The sequence below is a fragment of the Gossypium hirsutum genome, chromosome A11 (genome assembly GCF_007990345.1).
Source record: "Gossypium hirsutum isolate 1008001.06 chromosome A11, Gossypium_hirsutum_v2.1, whole genome shotgun sequence".
Lineage (NCBI taxonomy): Eukaryota > Viridiplantae > Streptophyta > Magnoliopsida > Malvales > Malvaceae > Gossypium > Gossypium hirsutum.
Genome location: NC_053434.1, coordinates 89,582,918 through 89,601,784, shown reverse-complemented (window position 1 = coordinate 89,601,784; position 18,867 = coordinate 89,582,918). Strand labels below are relative to the sequence as shown.

General features: G+C 36.6%; 2 protein-coding genes across 5 annotated transcripts; one reads left to right on the top strand and one right to left on the bottom strand.

Annotated features, from left to right (window-relative positions):
• Positions 1–644: 644 nt before the first annotated feature.
• LOC107956832 (tRNA (guanine-N(7)-)-methyltransferase) lies at positions 645–4,154 on the bottom strand. Its single transcript, XM_016892339.2, has 8 exons — positions 3,654–4,154; positions 3,473–3,529; positions 3,252–3,327; positions 2,320–2,399; positions 2,109–2,158; positions 1,950–2,034; positions 1,775–1,873; positions 645–1,136 (listed from the first exon to the last, which is right to left on the bottom strand). The coding sequence occupies exons 1-8, from the start codon at positions 3,885–3,887 to the stop codon at positions 906–908; spliced, it is 912 nt and encodes a 303-aa protein (XP_016747828.2). The 5' UTR covers positions 3,888–4,154; the 3' UTR covers positions 645–905.
• A 33-nt stretch (positions 4,155–4,187) lies between these two features.
• Positions 4,188–6,471, top strand: LOC107891034 (uncharacterized). Of its 4 annotated transcripts, none has more exons than XM_016815677.2 (7): positions 4,188–4,380; positions 4,478–4,650; positions 4,749–4,801; positions 4,900–5,014; positions 5,306–5,428; positions 5,873–6,044; positions 6,144–6,471. In XM_016815677.2, the coding sequence occupies exons 1-7, from the start codon at positions 4,276–4,278 to the stop codon at positions 6,327–6,329; spliced, it is 927 nt and encodes a 308-aa protein (XP_016671166.1). In that variant the 5' UTR covers positions 4,188–4,275; the 3' UTR covers positions 6,330–6,471. The 4 variants fall into 4 exon arrangements, with proteins under 4 accessions (XP_016671166.1, XP_016671174.1, XP_040937903.1 ...); XM_016815685.2 differs by having other exon boundaries at positions 6,132–6,471; XM_041081969.1 differs by having other exon boundaries at positions 4,887–5,001.
• Positions 6,472–18,867: the final 12,396 nt, after the last annotated feature.

Sequence of the window (18,867 nt, the reverse complement as noted above, 5' to 3'; positions counted from 1 at the left end):
ATATATAAGATTTTCTCTCCATTTTACGTCCAAGTAGAAAAAGATTGTTTTGAAAGTGTCAATTCAAGCCATCATCTCCTGATTTTCATACTATTATTTACTTCATCATTGTTTTGAAAGTGTCAATTCAAGCCATCATCTCCTGATTTTCATACTATTATTTACTTCATCACATTTCAATACATATTTTATTTTATGCAGTAAACATTTAAATTTTAATATATATTTTAAGTTTTTATATATTCCGTTTATTTAAAATTTTATCTATTTATTTTTAATTTTAAAAATTTAAGTTTTTTTTAAATTTTTAAAATTAGGTCAATTCATTACCATCATTAAATTCCTATTAACTTCTTTAGTGTGACTCTTCAAAATTTTAAAAAAATTATATAATAATAAAAATAACATTCAAAATATAAATTAAGATTAATTTTTCTTAAAAACACTAATTCAAACTCATCATAATAGAAAATTATTTTCTATTGTTATAATATTCTTAAGAGGAATTAACATTAAAATTTATATTTAAATGATAAATAATATGAATTATTTAAACTAACTAATAACATTATAAAAATAAAAAGATTAAATAATATAAAAAAATTTTAAAAAATATAAATTAAATATCAAGTTTCAACATAGTCTAAAAACTAAATTTAAAATTTGATCATTGTCTTGTAATGTCAAGGAAAAAAAAATGGAAAAACTACATGCCACTTCAACGTGTCAATAAAAGACCTTCCTTTTATATCGATTTTACGGATTTAAGTATGAAAATATAACCTTCCAAAATGTATTCTCTCAAGGCAGTACCAAAATTCCTACAATGCACACTCCATTCTTTTTTCAGCCTTTTAAGTTGCCTCTGTATTCTCATGTCACTATGAGATTCATACGGCCTCAATCTAGTACCCTTTTCTTTTCTGGTACAACCTCCGGTAAATTTTCGCACCTTCGAATTCAGCATGGATTTCTCTTTCCGTCCTGATACCCATTGGGTTGTTCAGTAACCATCCCTCATTGTCACATAACACGCTAGGGTCAACCGTGTCAATGTGTTGAAGTACACCCGACTCTTCATCAAACTGCTTTCTCATGTCTTCGGCAACGTCTACGACATCAGATTGTATAAAAACCTGTCCAAATACAGTGATAAATCTTATATTAGAACATTTTAGAGCTTGAATATACGTAGATGATTTAAGCTCTATTTGATAGACGTAGCCAAAACCCCTCCCACCAAGCTACCAAATGGACTTCTTAGGAGATAAGTGGATTTGTGTAGTTTTAAAATGTAATTGTGTAATAAGAATTAGCAGACTTGGAAGCAAATGCAGAGGAATAGAAACTTTTGTGCCTGCGCAGCTCACAACCCACTTGCTGATATCTTTCTTTGGGCTGTGCCTTCTAACAATTCATGCATATAGCCATATACATCTCTATGAACTGATATAGCGAAGACTATTCTTAAATGCCCCAATAAATTACATCAATCCGTTTTTGTTCTATTTCCGATGCCATAGTCCAAGCAAATGGTGATCCATCAAGGCATACTGCACATGATATTTACTTTATAATTTAGAATAAGCAGTAACCATAACAGAAATTGGCAGCCTCAAAATGCTAACTGAAAAAGCCTGAGATCAGATTCATAGGACCCAACATAAAACAGGAAAGTTTGAGAAATAGATTTACAGTGTCTAAAACAGGTTATGCTATTTACATGCCACAAAGAAAAAGCTGATTATCATTCTAAGTGAATGGAAGAGCATACCTTTCCTTCAGGCATCAATCTGGTTAAGATGGAATTGACTAAAGGCGTCTGTACAACCCTTCTTTTATGATGTCGTTTCTTGAAATGAGGATCCGGGCACTGCATACAGCACATAAGTATTGTCATTTAACCTACCAAATTAAAAGGAATGATCCAGGGGCAGAAGCACACTCACCAATATTGAAACAAGCGCCAAAGGTCCAGGGTAAGTGGATGCTAACTGTTTGAACGAAACTGCAGCATTTGCGAACATGAAATGTCTGCAATAAAAGCTTACATGATCAAATCCCCAATAATACTGTTTTTTAATAAAAACAAGTTTCAAAAGCCTTACATGTTACTAAGAGCCAGCTCCTTTACCCAAAACTCAGCACGTTTAACCAGCTGCAGGACCAACAAAATTTTTTTATTAACATTAAATGAACCACCAATATGGCAATCTATCATAACTCCAACACTGAAAGAAGAGCAGATAAATGTAAATGTACTCAATCAAAACAATTATAGAGTAAATTAGCACTAGTCCGAGGAGTTCTATCTCATACTTTTGCTCGTATTTCCAGTCCCAAATAATTTTGTGAATCAGGGTTTTGTTTCGCAAGCCATAAGAGAAATCTGCCACTTCCTGAGAAATGTTTTTTCCTGCTGTTAGATTTATCAGTACTTGTCCATGCTTTACCGTGAACAAAAAGTAAGATACCTATGACAACAATGCTAATAACTAAGTTGTGAAGCCAATTTCAGCAGACATAAGGAACGATATGAAAAAAAATTTTAACCATTAACATTCTTATCAAAGACGATCAAAGAAAGATACTTATCAAAGACGACTGGATAAAAAAGAATGTGAATGAAAGGCAACTGTTTGAACCATTGACACCATATTGAAGCTCGAAAAACTCCAGTCAGAAAACAATAAATAGCTAAAGGAACATGGCACCAGGCCTCTACAGTACTGGGTACTCTTCCCCAACTTTAACCTACCTGCTCAATATCATAATGGTATACATTATTGGATAATGTAAACAATTTACAGGTTAAAAATTCCTGTAGCTTTTCAATGTTGTCAATCAACATTTGAGGATTAAAATGCAAAAGCTCATCTATTATACAAGGATCCCAGTATCTTGGTGATGGTTCAGGTTCTCAAGGATTTAAAATCAGGAGATAAAAGAAACAGCCACTTCCTATCCCAGACTCTGCATAGATAAAATTTATGTTGTTTTGACAAATCATTTTTCTTTAAGCACCTATGTCGGATGCATATCCGAACATGGATATGGAGATATAACCCTCAAAGGACCCTTAAATCACATTGAAAGAACATGGGTAACATAGGATAAAAGGGTTCTCGTCATTAATTGGATAATAAATGGAATATTTCTTCATAGTTCTCCATGATCTAAAAGAGTTATTAAAAGGATAGCATAGCATCAGTTAGCAGATATTTTGAATGGATAGAGAGGTTACCACTTACCACTTCCAATATCCACCATAAGTGGCAATGTTGGATCCTTGAAGGCTTCATCCCAATTAGGTACAGGTGCTGGCACCTACCCAGAAGCATGAAAAAACGAAGCCAGTAAGACAAAAGCATTACTTCTTTTATCTAACACAAGAGATAATGAAAATAACCTGTTCACTACTGCATTGCAAGAAAGCAATAAGAAGAAACCCAAAAGTTCATAAATAACTCACGGAGAAAGATGAACTGAGAGGGTTGACATGTTGCCTAATTCTTACATGACCCAACTCCTGCAACCGAATAAAGGGGGGAGGGGAACCCACCGTTATCATAAAAAGAAGAAAAAATTATGATTAAAAGAAAAACTTGATGACCCATTATGATGAAAAGATAAAAGTTGAGGATGGAGGGGACCTGAGAAATCTTGTCAGTGAGGTTAAGGTCGGCATACTCGAGAGCCACCAGATCAGTACTCCTAATCTCCTTTTTATCTGTAATGGGAACTGAAAGGGAAGCAGAAGTTTTGGAAATGCAATATTTGTGGCCAAGAGAAGAAGGGAATTTGTGTAGTAGTATTAGTGAGGAAAGAATTTGTTTTGCAGCCCCTGGGACAGCAGCACAACTGTTTAAGCAAAGGGATGAAGCCATTTCACATTCCTTCTTCCACTGGCATTTCCTCCAACTTTTCGAACAGTGCTAAAGGGTCGGGCCTCCTTCCAAAGTTTGTTGGATTGGGTGTAGGCTTATGTTTTAAGGGCTCAACCCCTTAGAGAGGCCTGTATCCTCTTTGATGTTATAAAGAAAAAAGAACATCTAAATTAATTGACAAAGGCATATCATTATCAAACCCCATAATCCTCCCAGAAAAACAAATGAAAAATGCTCTACGTCCTTTAACCATCCAGAACCTTTGGTGGATATCCTGCCAAGTATCAGTTAAAAGAAGACCTTCATAGTATTTGTTACAACAGCAAATGTCACAAACACATTTAACAGTACAAGCCAGTGGAGAACAAGTCCATAACTTGTGGAAGACATGGCTTTGGGTTTGCCACCACTCAATTTCAAACTCCAGTGCTCCTCTACTTCCACCTTCTCCTCATCCTCTTCAACCAACTACCGCCCTGCCGTCATCCTTCCTGTTAATTCTCCATGCGCTTATTACCTTCTTCTTATGCTTAAACATGTTTATGTTTTGTTGCATTTGACCCCTTTCTTTTTGGGTTTTCTCATTTCAGGGGTTAGGGAATAATACAGGTGACTATAAGAAGTTGGAGTTCACCTTGCAAGAGTATGGAGTGTCCACCGTTGTTGCTAATGTTTCAAGAATTGATTGGCTGAGGAATGCAGCTGGCTTGGTGGACCCTAACTACTGGAAAGGCACTTTGCAGCCTAGGCCTGTTCTTGACTGGTATTTATCTTAAGATCCCTTTCGATTTAAACAATGCAGAACGTATGCAAGTTGTAACATAGAAATTTGGTTAATGATTAGATATTGCGTGAAAGCAGGTATTTGAAGAGGGTTGATGATGCAGTTCAAGAAGCAAAGGAATTGGCACAAGGTATCAATCTTTGCCATTACCTTTCAGTAATGTTCTGACTCGAATGCAAATATTATATACAAATATGCGTCTAAACCTATAAAAGCATGTGATTGTAGGTGGGAAATTGTCAGTGATTGGTCACTCAGCTGGAGGGTGGCTAGCTCGTCTTTACATGGAAGAATTTGGACTCTCCCACATCTCCTTGCTTCTCACTCTTGGTACTCCCCACTTGTAGGTCTTTTATTTCAATACTCAACTATTTTTCTCTCGGAAGCTTCTGTTTGTTCAAATGATTTTAGTAATTTTTTTTAGTTTCTTTTCGTATATTTGGCGGATCATAACCCTAAAAATATGTATCGTATTGGAAAAGTGAGAAGTAGAGGGTGATTGGATGGTCAACTGCTGTAATCCCATTTGCAAGCACTGGCTTTTCCTTTCTTTTGTAATCATTCAACCTCCAAATGACTGAAGGGGAGAAGAGTGCTTAAAAGCCTTATCTATGTATTTTGGTCTATTTTGCAGGCCTCCTCCGAAAGGTTTGCCAGGGGTCATTGATCAAACAAGGGGCCTACTATATTATGTTCAACAACACTGCAAAAAAGCTGTTTATACTCCTGAGTTGAAATATGTATGCATTGCAGGGAGGTAAAATCAAACTCAGATCCTGTTCCTGTTTCTGCATTAGTTCTACTTCACTCTATTCAAGTTGCCAAATACCTTTTTCATTTTACTCGTTCACGTGTTGCTCCAACTCCTAATTTTTCTTGAATTTCTTGTCTGACACATACGCGGACAATAACGTATGGGAAGATGATACTCAAAAAACCTTCCAAATACCTGAACAGTCAACTCTTCCAACATATTATAGGGGACAACCTATCATTCTTCTGCAAAACTTGTGCAGAATCTAAATTGAAATATATGACATTATTTTATGGATTTGGATCCCTTAAAGTTGATGATTCACATAAAACCTGACACATTACTCAGTTGCTTAATATGAGAACTTTGGATAAGACAGGGATTAATGAAGCAGAAAATTGCCTGTCTGGGGTATTGTTCTTATTTAATTGTCACATTCAAGTGCAGGTATCTTCAGGGGGCTCGTTTTGTTAACGACTCAAAAGTGGCAGTTGAGTCTATGGCCACCATTGATGATGACCAACAAGAATCAGATGTTGCTGTTGTGAAAAATATGACAGATTCAACCCCTGTTTCCACGACCTTCCAAGCTCGGTTTGTTGGCCAAGGGTACAAACAGGTTAACACCAAAACCAACAATCTAGACTCATTTTCTCCAATCAAGTTTCTATATATTTGTCAGCTTGATCTGATGGTAAGCTTGTAGCCATGAAATCAGGTTTGTGGGGAGGCAGATGTTTGGGGTGATGGAGTTGTGCCAGAAGTATCGGCTCACTTAGAGGGAGCCCTTAACATAAGCTTGGATGGAGTGTACCACTCACCTGTTGGTTCAGATGATGTATCAAGACCATGGTATGGTTCTCCCGCAGTTGTGGAGCAATGGATTCATCATCTCCTCAATTGATCAAGTCTGAGAGAATATACACATAAATATATATTATCTCTTCATGTAATCTTTGATTTGTTGATGAACTTCTCGTACCTAATAACCTGCATTAGTTTGAACTTCAAATTAAGTAATATATGCAAGAGCAAGGTTCACTGTCCACTGCACTGGAAGGCAGCTTACAAGGGTGATCATTGAAATTCAAAATGAACAATGGTTTTCTCATGATTGAATGATTAAACTACTAGTTGATCAAAGATCCGGTTACCATAAACAGTACAAATGAAAATCAGGAAACCAAATGAAAATGTTACTTTTTCACTCCCTAGTCCCTACAGAATTTTTACACAAGTCCAGCTGGGAACATTTCCTCAGTTGCAAGGCTACCAGAGAGTTTAGCTAGCAAAATGAAAAGCAAAACATGAACATACATAAAAAAAGTTCAGTTCAGAATAACAAGAGCTAGCTTGATGTTGGTAGGGCAACCAGTGGTTATACATGAAAATAGAGGTCAGCTAGACTTCATAAAATGGCGGGATAGCATTTTCCCGATCTCTAGGAAACCAACTTTTTCTTTTCCATCAAAAATTGTCTTAAGCTTCTCATCACAAAAGATCTCCTTCTTGTTAGCAGGATTCTGCAGGCAAAAGTATCCGTATATATTTCAGTGCATTTTATTAGACAAGGTTTCTCACACAACAATGTCAGCATCACTCAAAATATGATATCCACACAGATTCTATTAAAAATAAAATAGAAAAGTCAGCAACTTTAACATCACAACAAGCAGCATAGAAGGCAGTAATGACAACAACAGCTTACATGATCTTGCATAAAAAGAATCATGGTTCACAGAAAATTTATTGTTCGGGGTAAAAACATGATTATCATTTCCTGCCTATGGTAAAGACAAACATATACCACATAAATTTCTCAGTTAAAGTACTTGGGAGGTTCCTGTAATATAAGGACTGGATCAAGTTAGTCCCTCTATTATTAAATGGGTCATTTTAGTCCCTATACTATTAAAAAGAATTAAATATGTCCAAATTATAACAGAGTTAAACATTTACTGTATAAAAAATGTCTTGAAAATTATTTTTTTCAATTGCAGTTCAATTCTAAACAAAATATTTCATTAACAGAACCATAAAAACTTTAAAAATATTAACTCTGTTAAACGGTAAATGATATTTTCTTAAATAATAAATGTTAACTCTATTTCAATTTTGCCTTATTTGATTCTTTGACCAGGTCCCTATAATAGAGGGGCCTCTCAGGGTACATTTACCCAAATTTCTCTTCCTCAACTTCGTAGACATAATATGAAACACGTGCATGAGGTTAGAGGATCCATAGACAGCAGAGAGTCTTATCACAACCATTATCTCCTACGTTTTTTCATTCACTCATGATCTCTTTTCTACTGACAATAGCTAGTCTGTTATATGGCACCAATCATTAAACCCTAAAAGAAATCCAAGTGTCTAATTTCTAAATAATGTGTACAGAATACATGTTGCATGGGAGATATGCAGAAAATGTGGATTCTCCAATGAGAACTCTTAAGCAAGCATTAAAGGATAAAAAGGAAGCAGAGGGTGAAAATGTTGCTTAGGAGGTAGAAATCTAGAAAGAAGAGAACTCAAACACCAAAAATAACCTGCCTGTAGGAAAATGAAATGGCGAGCCAGCATGTTAGCTTCTTAAAACTGTGGAAAGGTAAACGAATACACCATTTGTCACAAGAAACAGGAACCGAGAGAAGATCCATTACAGAGTTCCAATCCCAAACCCAAAATCCAAACATGACCTTAGAATGTGGAAAATCAGGAAATGCAATAAGAAGGGCTATGGTGGGATAACCTAAGGCTTAATTAAAGCAGAGAATCCTAAGTTCTAAAAATCACGTTTGGAACATTCCATCATTTCCTTTCACCTTTACTTCACTTTCTTACATGAAGAAACTAATATGCCTTCTACTCACATCCCTTCCTCTCAGTTATAACTAGTTTTCTCCTATACATGTCACTTCAAAAAATACAAAAGGAAACATCTGAAAGAAAAAATCCTTTTAAACTCGCAATCCAAGAATCGATTTCAAATACTCTTACAAAGGGCTAAACTTAGATTTATGAACCATAAAAATTTTCAGATACTCTTACAAAGTGCTAAACTTAGATTTATGAACCATAACAATCCAATCTCCAGCAATGAAACTAACTGTAGCAAATGAATATTCATAAAATTAATCCTACTACAGCTGCCAGCTTAACCACTCTTGAACAATAAACACCAAACAGGTCCAAACCCCAGCATTAACAAGCACAGAAAAAATAGAATAAATATATTATAGAGGGAAAAAATGCCCATGGAAAGGGTAAAGAAACCTCATAAAGCCATCAAGCAAACAACTCGCAACAAGAAACATTAATAAATGGTACACATTAACTACCAAAATTGAACAACATTTTCCCAGATATTTACTCAAGCCCACATTTATTTACACCAAATAATATAACTTTATATAGGACGCAATAGAGATGGAGAGAACCTGAAGGTTCTGGGATTTGATATAGCTCCAGAGCTGCTTGACAGCATCGGAACGGGAAGCCTCTGGGGCTCCAAGGAATCGAGCCAAAGCAGGCTAAACAGGGGTAAGTTTAAAAATCCCAGAGGGTCGAGTGGCAGTTCGAGGAGTAGCTGGTTTTTCAGTCTTGGGCTTTGAAGCGATCGGCTTTTTCGGAGTTTTCTGAGCCGCTTTTGACTTAGCTGATTTGGCAGCAGTAGCGGTAGAAGCTGAAGAAGAAGAAAACTTGGCTGCTGCTGCTGCTGCAGAAGAAGACGACGCTGCGGAGGCTAACAATGCCCTCAAACCTTTGAAAACCCTAGACATTACTATGGAAAAAAAATGTGGCGTTCGAGCTTGTTGTGGGATGGATGGAGGAATACCTTTTGAAAAGAGCGAGGGCTGAGGAGGACTGACTGAGACCTGGGATTCTGAGGAAGTCTGAGGGTTTTTTACATTTTAACTATGCATTTTCCGTTTGAAAATGATGGAAGAGGAAAAATTATTAAATTAAATATCAATACACTCCCTCATTAATAGAATTGAAGTTTGGCAGACAGTTTGTTCAGAATAATTGCAAATTTCTTTAAGTTGAATTTGGAAGTTTAAAAATTTGAAGATAAATTTAGAAATTAAAAAAATTTGCCAAAAACATTTCACATTTTAAAGATAGGTAAAATTGTAAGAATGGTCCATGGATTTAATCTTTTTATTTTTATTTAATTAAAACTAGTTCTACTTTTTCGAAAATTTTAGTCTCACTTTTTTTTTTGTTAACATCATTTTAAAATGATGACCATTCAAATGTAATTATTTGAATTACACAGAGGATTACAATTTGGAGACTTCATAATTTATAATAAGAAGTTAAATATCACAAATTAAATAATGTTAAAAGTAAAAATTCAAATGATTTGAAAACCTGAAATTTATTTGTTTTTTGCAACCGTCATGGTTGTATTCAAGCCTTGTGGATACAGATTATACTTGGGCGAGGAGTTATGTAGAGCCGACATTGAAATTGGTTCAACCTAATCCCATGCACACGTTGTTGCATTGGTCTCGTCCGAAGAGAAGTTGGATAAAGCTTAACACGGATGGTGCAATTTCATCTAGCAGCCTTAGTATATCTATTGGAGGTGTACTTAAAGACTTGGATGCAAATTGGCTATGTAGCTACTCATTGGCATTTGCTAATGTCAAGATCACACGAGTAAAAGAATCCAACTCATAATTCTTTTCATACTCATTACTGTGAAAATACATGCATTTAATAGAGATAGATGTTAATTAACTTGATAGTTGATAACAACCTTAGCTAACTAACTAACTACTGACTTCTTATCTCTAACATGCCCCTAGCTTGTTCCTCCCTCTGCCATCACTAACACTCCACTGGTTGACACTCGAAGTTGACTTCGAAACTTGTTGAAAAAATTTACTGCTAACGGTTTAGTCAGTATGTCTGCAACCTGTTCCTGACTTGGTACATGACCCACCTGAAACAGACCTTGAGCAATTTTCTCCCTTACAAAGAAGAGATCCAATTCAACGTGTTTAAATTTTGAATGCAACACTGGATTTCCTGCTACTGCCACAGCTGCTGAACTATCACACCACACAAGAGCTTTGCCGCGAAGAGAAACTCCTAGTTCAGTTAACAACGACTGGACCCATATCATCTCAGCAATAACATGGGCGAGGCTTCTATATTCAGCCTCAGCAGTCGATCGGGAGACGACCTGCTGCTTTCTGGAGCTCCAGGAGATTGGACTCCCTCCGAGAAAGACGCAGTAACTGGATGTGGACCGGCGATCATTAATGTCAGACCCCCAGCTGGCATCAGAAAATCCTTCAAGTAAGAGCTTCGAGTTCTTTGTAAAATGTAACCCATGATCCAAGGTCCCATGCAAATAACGCAAGATTCTCTTGACTGCTTTGAAGTGCACATCCAAAGGGTTGTGTATAAACTGGCACACTTTGTTAACCGCAAAAGCAATATCAGGTCTGGTAATAACCACGTACTGCAACGCCCCAACAATGCTCCTGTACAAAGAAACATTTTCAACAAGTTGTCCTTCAGTGGCTGACAATTGACATGTCGTGATCATAGGCGTAGATGTAGCTTTAGACCCCTCCATAGAAGCCCTTCGCAACAAATCCAGTATATACTTTCGTTGGCTAAGAAAAATACCAGTGGTGGTGTACTGGACTTCCATACCAAGAAAGTAGTTAAGTTGGCCAAGATCTTTCAAAGAAAATTTATCATCAAGCTTCTATACGAACTGATCTATAGCTTGATTGTTGTTTCCAGTAACTATAATATTGTCGACATAGACTAAAACATACATGAGCTGGGAGCCCGATTTAGAAACAAATAGGGAAGTGTCAGCTTTTGAGGCAACAAACCCTGTATCAACTAAGAACTCCTTGAGCTTATGAAACCAAGCCCGAGGGGCTTGCTTAAGGCCATATAGTGCTTTCCTTAAACGACACACCAGCGGTTGACCATTGTCCCAAGTTGCTCAAACCCTGGTGGCTGCACCATGTATATTTCTTCCTGTAAATCACCATTCAGGAAGGCATTGTTGATGTCGACCCGATGAAGAGACCACCCCATTGAGACCGCAAGAGCTAGCACCAGACGGACCGTTGTTGGCTTGACAACAGGGCTAAAAATGTTCCGAAAGTCAACACCAGTCTCTTGGAGATAACCCTTGACCACTAACCGACCTTTGTACCGAGCGACAGACCCATCAGCATTTCGTTTAATCTTAAAGATCCACTTACAACCCACTGCTTTCCTGCCAACAGGTAGAGGCACAAGATCCCAAGTGTGGTTCGCGAGTAGAGCAGTGTACTCAGTGTGAGCAGCTGCTGTCCAGGCAGGGCTTTGAAATGCTTCAACGATGGAAATAGGCTCATAAGCAGTAAGAACTGAAGTGAATAATCGTGGCTTAAAAATCCCACTTTTGGACCTAGTTTGCATCGGATGTGTATTAGTACGAGGCTAAACGTGCCCAGTAGAAGAGGAAGAGCAAGGTTCAGAGGTAGGCGAGCAAGGGTGACTAGAAACAGATTATTGTACTGGAGAGTCCACTCGAGACTGTGATTGACCAATACCAAGGCTAGAAGCAGATTGTTGGACAGAAGAGTCCACTTGAGTCTGTGGTTGAGCAACATCGTCCGCATGTGCTGAATGTGCTGAGAGACCACGTTCCTCAGGGGCCGAGAGAGCAAGCTCCTCATGTGTCGAAGGACCATGTTCCAGAGACGAGGAACTTGGAGGTACTAAAGAAGAACCTTGAATCACCATGGGAAGGGGAGACCGATAAGGAACCCCTCGAGCTGACTGTTCAGAGGAGAACGCAGTTTGATAGGGAAAAAGAGCCTCATCAAATGTAACATGCCTGGAGATAAACACCCGACCATGCTTGTCAAGACACTGATACCCTTTGTGGTTGGGTCCAAAGCCAAGAAAAGTACAGAGATTGGATCGAAATTGTAGTTTATTGGGATGATAAGGCCTCAACCAGGGGTAACAGGCATAGCCAAAAACTTTAACATGTGAGTAGATCGATTTGACTTTGTATAGCATTTTATAGGGACTTTGTTGCTGTAGAATAGGTGTTGGTAATCTATTTATCAGGTGAACAGCATGCGCAAAAGCATACGACCAAAATTTCAGAGGTAAACCTGCTTGAGCAAGAAGAGTCAATCCCATGTCAACGATCTGATGATGCTTCCTTTCAACAGCCCTATTTTGCTCAGAAGTGTAAGGGCAAGTGACCCTATGTTGAATGCCAAGATGGGCAAGTTCCCTAGACAACGAACGATATTCTCTTCCCCAGTCAGATTGAAGCATTTTAATGAAACCACCAAATTGAACTTGGACCATCTGTTTGAACTGCAGAAAACACTGAAACACATTTGCTTTTGACCGCAAAAAGTAAACCCAGGTGTATCGACTGTACATATCTACAAAGGAAACATAGTAGACAAAACCATTTGATTGAACATGAGAAGGACCCCAAACATCGGATTCTACTAATTCAAAAGGTGCTGAGTACACTGTGCTAGAAGTTTTAAAAGATAGCCTATGGGCTTTGCCAAACTGACAAGCTAAGCAAACATTCAACATATTTTTTCTACTAAACGGAATATTACAGTCTCCAAAACAACCCCAAGCACATTGGGACAAGAGTGCCCAAGTCTTTTGTGCCATAGATTAGTGGAAGAGGAAACTCGAGCTGCACCCAAGAACGTCGAGGTGGGTTGTGAAGGCACACCAGATGAGGAAGGAGATGAGTTAGACACGTCGAACCTGTAAAGACCATCACGCATGTGGCCCACTAGAAGTGTTTTCTTTGTCTTTATATCCTTCACATAACACAAGAACGGGTGAAATTCAAAATACACCGCATTATCTCTAGCAAACTGACCAACAGAAAGTAAATTTTTACAAACAGGAGGAACATGGAGAACATTTTGAAGACGCAGTAGCCTAGAACCAGCCAATAGACTGGCAGATCCTACATTAGCAATAGAGACAATTTCCCATGGACACATGACTCGTACCTGCATAAGGAGCAACATTCGTAAGGGCTGTTATATCTAGTGTGATATAGTTTGTAGCTCCAGAATCAGGATACCATCCTTGATCAGAATCTGGAGGAAATGAAGGTTGAGAAGAAGGCTGCCAACAGGAGTTGCATTTACGAGAACAAGATCGTGTAGAGGAGCCATCCTGATCTTGAAACTGATGGCAATTAACAGACATTTGCTGATTGAGTCGACCCCTAAAAAAGTCTCATCGAAACGATGATAACAGGTCTGAACTAAGTGATCGATCTTGCCACAGAGTTGACACTGAGGCTTAGAGCGAGACCAGCCACGACTACTCACACGGCCCCTGCCACGAGACCAACCACGACCATGACCCGATGACTAGGCTTATACTCCTGCTGGTAGTGATTTGAAGTCCCAGTATGTGTTGAATTTCCATCAATGGCTTGTTTGAGATGAGAAGCCAGATTTGCTTGGAACGATGTCTCTGTTAGAAGAGCTAGTTGTCATGACTCGCAGTCAATTAACATATCAATTAAGAGTTCAAGTGATACTGGTGTCGCCGAGGCAAAAATTCGAATAGATTCATATTCCATCGAGAGGCCAGCTAAAATTATACTGACCTGTTCTTGTTCAGATATCGGACTGCTAGCAGCAATCAGGCTATCACACAACATTTTCACCTTGGCCAAGTAGTCTTTTACTGAAAGATTTGCCTTCTTGACAGAATACAAGGCATGACGCATACCAGAAATTTTAACAATAGACTTCACACCAAAACGTCGTTCAATGATTGTCCAAACTTCAAATCTGGTCTTGGCCATCGTGAGATGTACTAAGATTTCATCAGTTACAGTAGAAAGCAACCAAGAGGCTAGAAATTTGTCTTGCTTTTTATAGAGAAGAAATGACGGATTAGGAACAGACTGTCCATCAGGTCCAGGTATAAGAGGAGAGGGAACAGAAATGGTACCAAAAACATATCCTTAAAGCTCATACCCCTCAAGAATGAGTAAAATTTGATGTTTCCACAGCAAGTAGTTTTGTTCACTAAGCTTGACCGTATCATGTTTCGAGAAATATTGAACATTCGACAAAGGTTGAGAAGTCTGACCTTGCGAAGCAGTATTCGACGAGTGATGAGGTGTGGTACTGGAATGTAGGGTTTCAGTCTCCATGAATAAATCAAGAAAATGCAGTTGGGAGAAAAAAAAACGATTATGCCAAGAACTCACTGGCTCTTGATACCATGTCAAGATCACACGAGTAAAAGAATCCAACTTATAATTCTTTTCATACTCATTACTGTGAAAATACATGCATTTAATAGAGATAGATGTTAACTAACTTGACAGTTGATAACAACCTTAGCTAACTAACTAACTACTGACTTCTTATCTCTAAGAGATAAAGATTCTATTTTTAAAGTTGAGGCAAGAGCGATTTTTGAAGGCCTTTTCATAGCTTGGGAAAAGGGATTCAGAAAGGTAGAAGTAGGCTATGATGGTGCACTTTTGGTGGAATCGCTTTTGGTTGGTAAAGGCATTAATAGCAGTTTGGTGGAGTTTGTTTGTTATACTAGCTTTTGAGAAAAAGGTGAAAAGTAAGAATTTGTCGTATATTGAATAATCATCATGGGGTTGCCGATCATATGGCTAAGTGTGTTGTAACTGGAAATTCAAGTTTATAGTTGTTTGAAGAACTCCTGACTTCGGTGCAAGGTTTGTTGCTTGTTGATCATAATGTGTCAATGCCGGATTAATTTTAGGCGGTTGATGTATTTGCTTTGTGTTGTTCTTTTCTACTAAAAAAATAATGTTAAAAGTAAAAACCCAGATTATTTGAAATCTCACTATAAATCTTCTCTAGCATTTGATACTGTGAAAAATAGAATGTCGATAATGACAATATATCGCAAAAAAAGAGAAAGAAAAATAAAGAACATATATTTTTATGTGGAAACCCTTTCGAGGAAAAACCACGGGCAGAGGAGAAGATCATTCACTATGTCAAATTCGAATGATTATAAGAGGAGTAAACTATTTTTATTTATAGGCTTGTAAAACCATATTCTAATATAAGGAGTGTAGTAAGGTTGAAACACCTTATTCTAATCAATATCAAATAGATGCAGTGTAATAAGGTTGAAAAACCTTATTCTAAAATAAAATAAAAAAGTGTAGTTCTATATGGATTTTACTTTTTATCTTATTTTACCATTGTGTTTTGTTTTAACAAGGATTCGGGCCACTCAATTCTAACAATCTCCACCTTGGCACAAATTCTCAACGAACAAGTTCTTCATTGCAAACTCTCAACGAACAAGTTCTCTACCTCTTCCATAAAATCCCTTAAGGGTTTAACTTCAACAATGAACACCAACCAAGTCTAAGCAATGCTCAAACTTGGTTATGGGAAGTGACTTAGTCATCATGCCTGCAGGATTTTTATGAGTACTAATTTTGCTCACAACAATATCACCATGAGCAATAATATCACGAACAAAATGATACTGAACGTCAATATGCTTTGTTCTCTTATGAAACATTTGATCTTTTGTAAGGAAGATGGCACTTTGACCGTCACAAAATACTGTACTGATTTGAAGGCCTTCATTGATTTCACTAAAAAGTCCCTTTGTAACGCCCCTATAACCCGTGTCTGTCGCTGGGGTGGGTTATGAAGAGTTACTGATTCAAAATTTAATATTTTAAAAACATACACAATTAAAAAAATAAAATAAAAATATACATCGCCAAACTCAGTTAAAGATCGAAATTCAAACTTGTATCGACATTCAAAAGTAGCCATATTCACATGGCTTATATATAAGTACATCTCAAAATATCATTCGCTTAAGTCTATTCCATACATGCCATACTAGCTTCAAAATATAGTAGTACCCCAAAATGACAGATAGTGTGACGAGTAGCTGACGATTCCCTTTCCGAGCAGGTAACTGGAATCAATAATCTATAAACCAACGAACGTAACAAACGAAGTAAGCTTTCAAAGCTGAGTAAGTTTTAAGCATCACAAATAATTAAAACTTATCGAAAATCAAAACATTCATTTAAACAGACTTATTCTCAATTCAAATTGCTTCATGGCCGAATACACATAAACATAAACATAGATTCTCAGGACATATTTTTCTTTTACTAATAGTTCATACGATGCATTTAAAATAAATAATCTCATATATTAACAACATTTGACCGAATAGGTCATTGCTTTACTCGTAGAAATAACAATCATTCACACTTAAGTATCATTCTTTAATACTAATAATTCACAAATCATTGACTGAATGTACATGAGTACATAAAGAAATTTTAATATATAATTCATATACAAATATACCATGACCGATTAAATCATTCTCATATTCGCAAATATAACCATCAATTACACTTATATATATAAATGTATATATATATTCTTCTTTGATGCTATGATTCACTTCGAAATCAAATCACCGATGTGTAAGTAATACGTACCTGAACACCTTAAATGTATAGTACTTACTCAACGATGGTTTACTGCGAACATTTAATATCGTAGTCTTACTTAATTACTGGCATTAAGCCTGTCAGGTCTTAGAACTTGAAACCAATTACCAGCACAAGCCTGCGGGAATTTAAACCCGGTATAATACCAACTCGAAGCCTGCGGGACTTTTGCCTGGACATATTTCCAGCGCGTATCCTGCGGACCTTAAGTCCGGTTATAATTCCAGCACATAGCCTGCGGACCTTAAGTCCGGGTATAATTCCAGCATATAGCCTGCGGGTCTTTAAGCCCGGATATAATTCCAACATATAGCCTGCGGGTCTTTAAGCCCAGATACACATCAAATATCATGCATATTTAATCATATATTAACACAACTTATTCAACATATCACATTAGTAGTCATTTGTTACGTTCGGATATAAGCTCCATATGATTACCATCATTTACATTTCGATTCGAAAGCCATACATAAATATCACATATCAAGGCATCATCAATTATATACTAAAGGTGACTACTCAAAACTTACCTCGAATATTTTCGAACAGTCTCGGATCGGCTATTCAACTACTTTCTCTTTTCCCTTGTCCAACCTTGGTTCTCTATGCTCTTGAGCTTAAATTCAACAATTTTAAACTAGTCATTATTCGACTATTCAAGTATTACTTTCAGATTATAATATATATATACGACTTTCACACATATAGATCATAGTAAGTTTATAAGAAAACATTAAGCAACTCGTTAACAAATTTTTATCAATATTTACCACATAATCACAAATTCACAATAGGCTGTCTTCCTGAGCAACAGTCACTAAATTATTTATAATTGGAGCTAGGAAACTCCAAATCAATTGCTGTAAAATTTCCCTGAAAATAGACTCATATATATTTTATCCATAAAATTTTTAGAATTTTTAGCTTGGCCAATAAATACCAGATTTTTCTTAAAGTTTCCCCTGTTTCACTGTTTGACTAATCTGACCACCCTTTACTTCGAATCAAATTTCTAATTGTACAGAAGTCAAAATATGTTCTCGTTGATTTCATTTGAAACTAGACTCATTAAGATTTAATTAAATAGTTTATTCAGCTTCTAACTCCACTCCCACAATTTATGGTGATTTTCCAAAATCACGTTACAGCTACTGTCCCAAGCGGATTTACTACAATTTACTATTTCACAACTCTTTGCATTTATATCATTTAAACATGTATAGTTATGCAACCAAAACACAAATCAAAAATACCTTATACTATGCATATCAAAATAACTCCAACCATGATTGGATATAATCGAATTTAAACATGAAAATTAAACCATTTTCGAACTCCTATAGCTCATTCGGCAATTTATAAAATCATACCATTAGAATTCATGTACAATACCGAACCTTTAGACATTCAAACATCTACCCTTTTCTTTTCAAATCATCTAAACGGCAATACTCATATTTTAGAATTTAACTTCAAAACATTTATTCAGGTAACTAAACAAGTCCAAGTTCGGCTATTACACATATAAATACTATCAAATTAAACTTTTAACTAGTTCAAACTTCTCTCATCAACATTTATTCATCAAAACATAAAGAAAATAATCCAATCTCTTCATTAACAACCATGGCCGAATGCTCCATTCACCACCCAAATCCAAAATTTTAACATGGCCTAAGTAAGAAACATGATGATTGACCTAAAACAAACTAGAATTTAAAAAAAAAACCTAACACAATTTACTAACCTTCCTTATGATTCAAATGGCCGAATGTCTTGCTCCATTTTTTTTTCTTTCTTTAGATTCGGCTAAGAAGAACAAAGCTGAGACTTTGTTTTCTTCACCATTCTTTCTATTGTTATTTTATTTTGTTCATCTATATTATAAAGTATAAAGCCATTTAAC

Bases quoted from the DNA above. Each gene is read 5' to 3' on its own strand.
- LOC107956832 (XM_016892339.2), bottom strand. From the start codon at position 3,887: ATGGCTTCATCCCTTTGCTTAAACAGTTGTGCTGCTGTCCCAGGGGCT. The intron at 2,400-3,251 runs GTAAGTGGTAAC...AACATTTCTCAG, and splicing joins TATGGTGGATATTGGAAGTG to GAAGTGGCAGATTTCTCTTA. The intron at 1,874-1,949 runs GTGAGTGTGCTT...TGCTGTATGCAG, and splicing joins TGGCGCTTGTTTCAATATTG to TGCCCGGATCCTCATTTCAA.
- LOC107891034 (XM_016815677.2), top strand. From the start codon at position 4,276: ATGGCTTTGGGTTTGCCACCACTCAATTTCAAACTCCAGTGCTCCTCT. The intron at 4,381-4,477 runs GTTAATTCTCCA...TTCTCATTTCAG, and splicing joins GCCCTGCCGTCATCCTTCCT to GGGTTAGGGAATAATACAGG. The intron at 4,802-4,899 runs GTATCAATCTTT...ATGTGATTGTAG, and splicing joins AGCAAAGGAATTGGCACAAG to GTGGGAAATTGTCAGTGATT.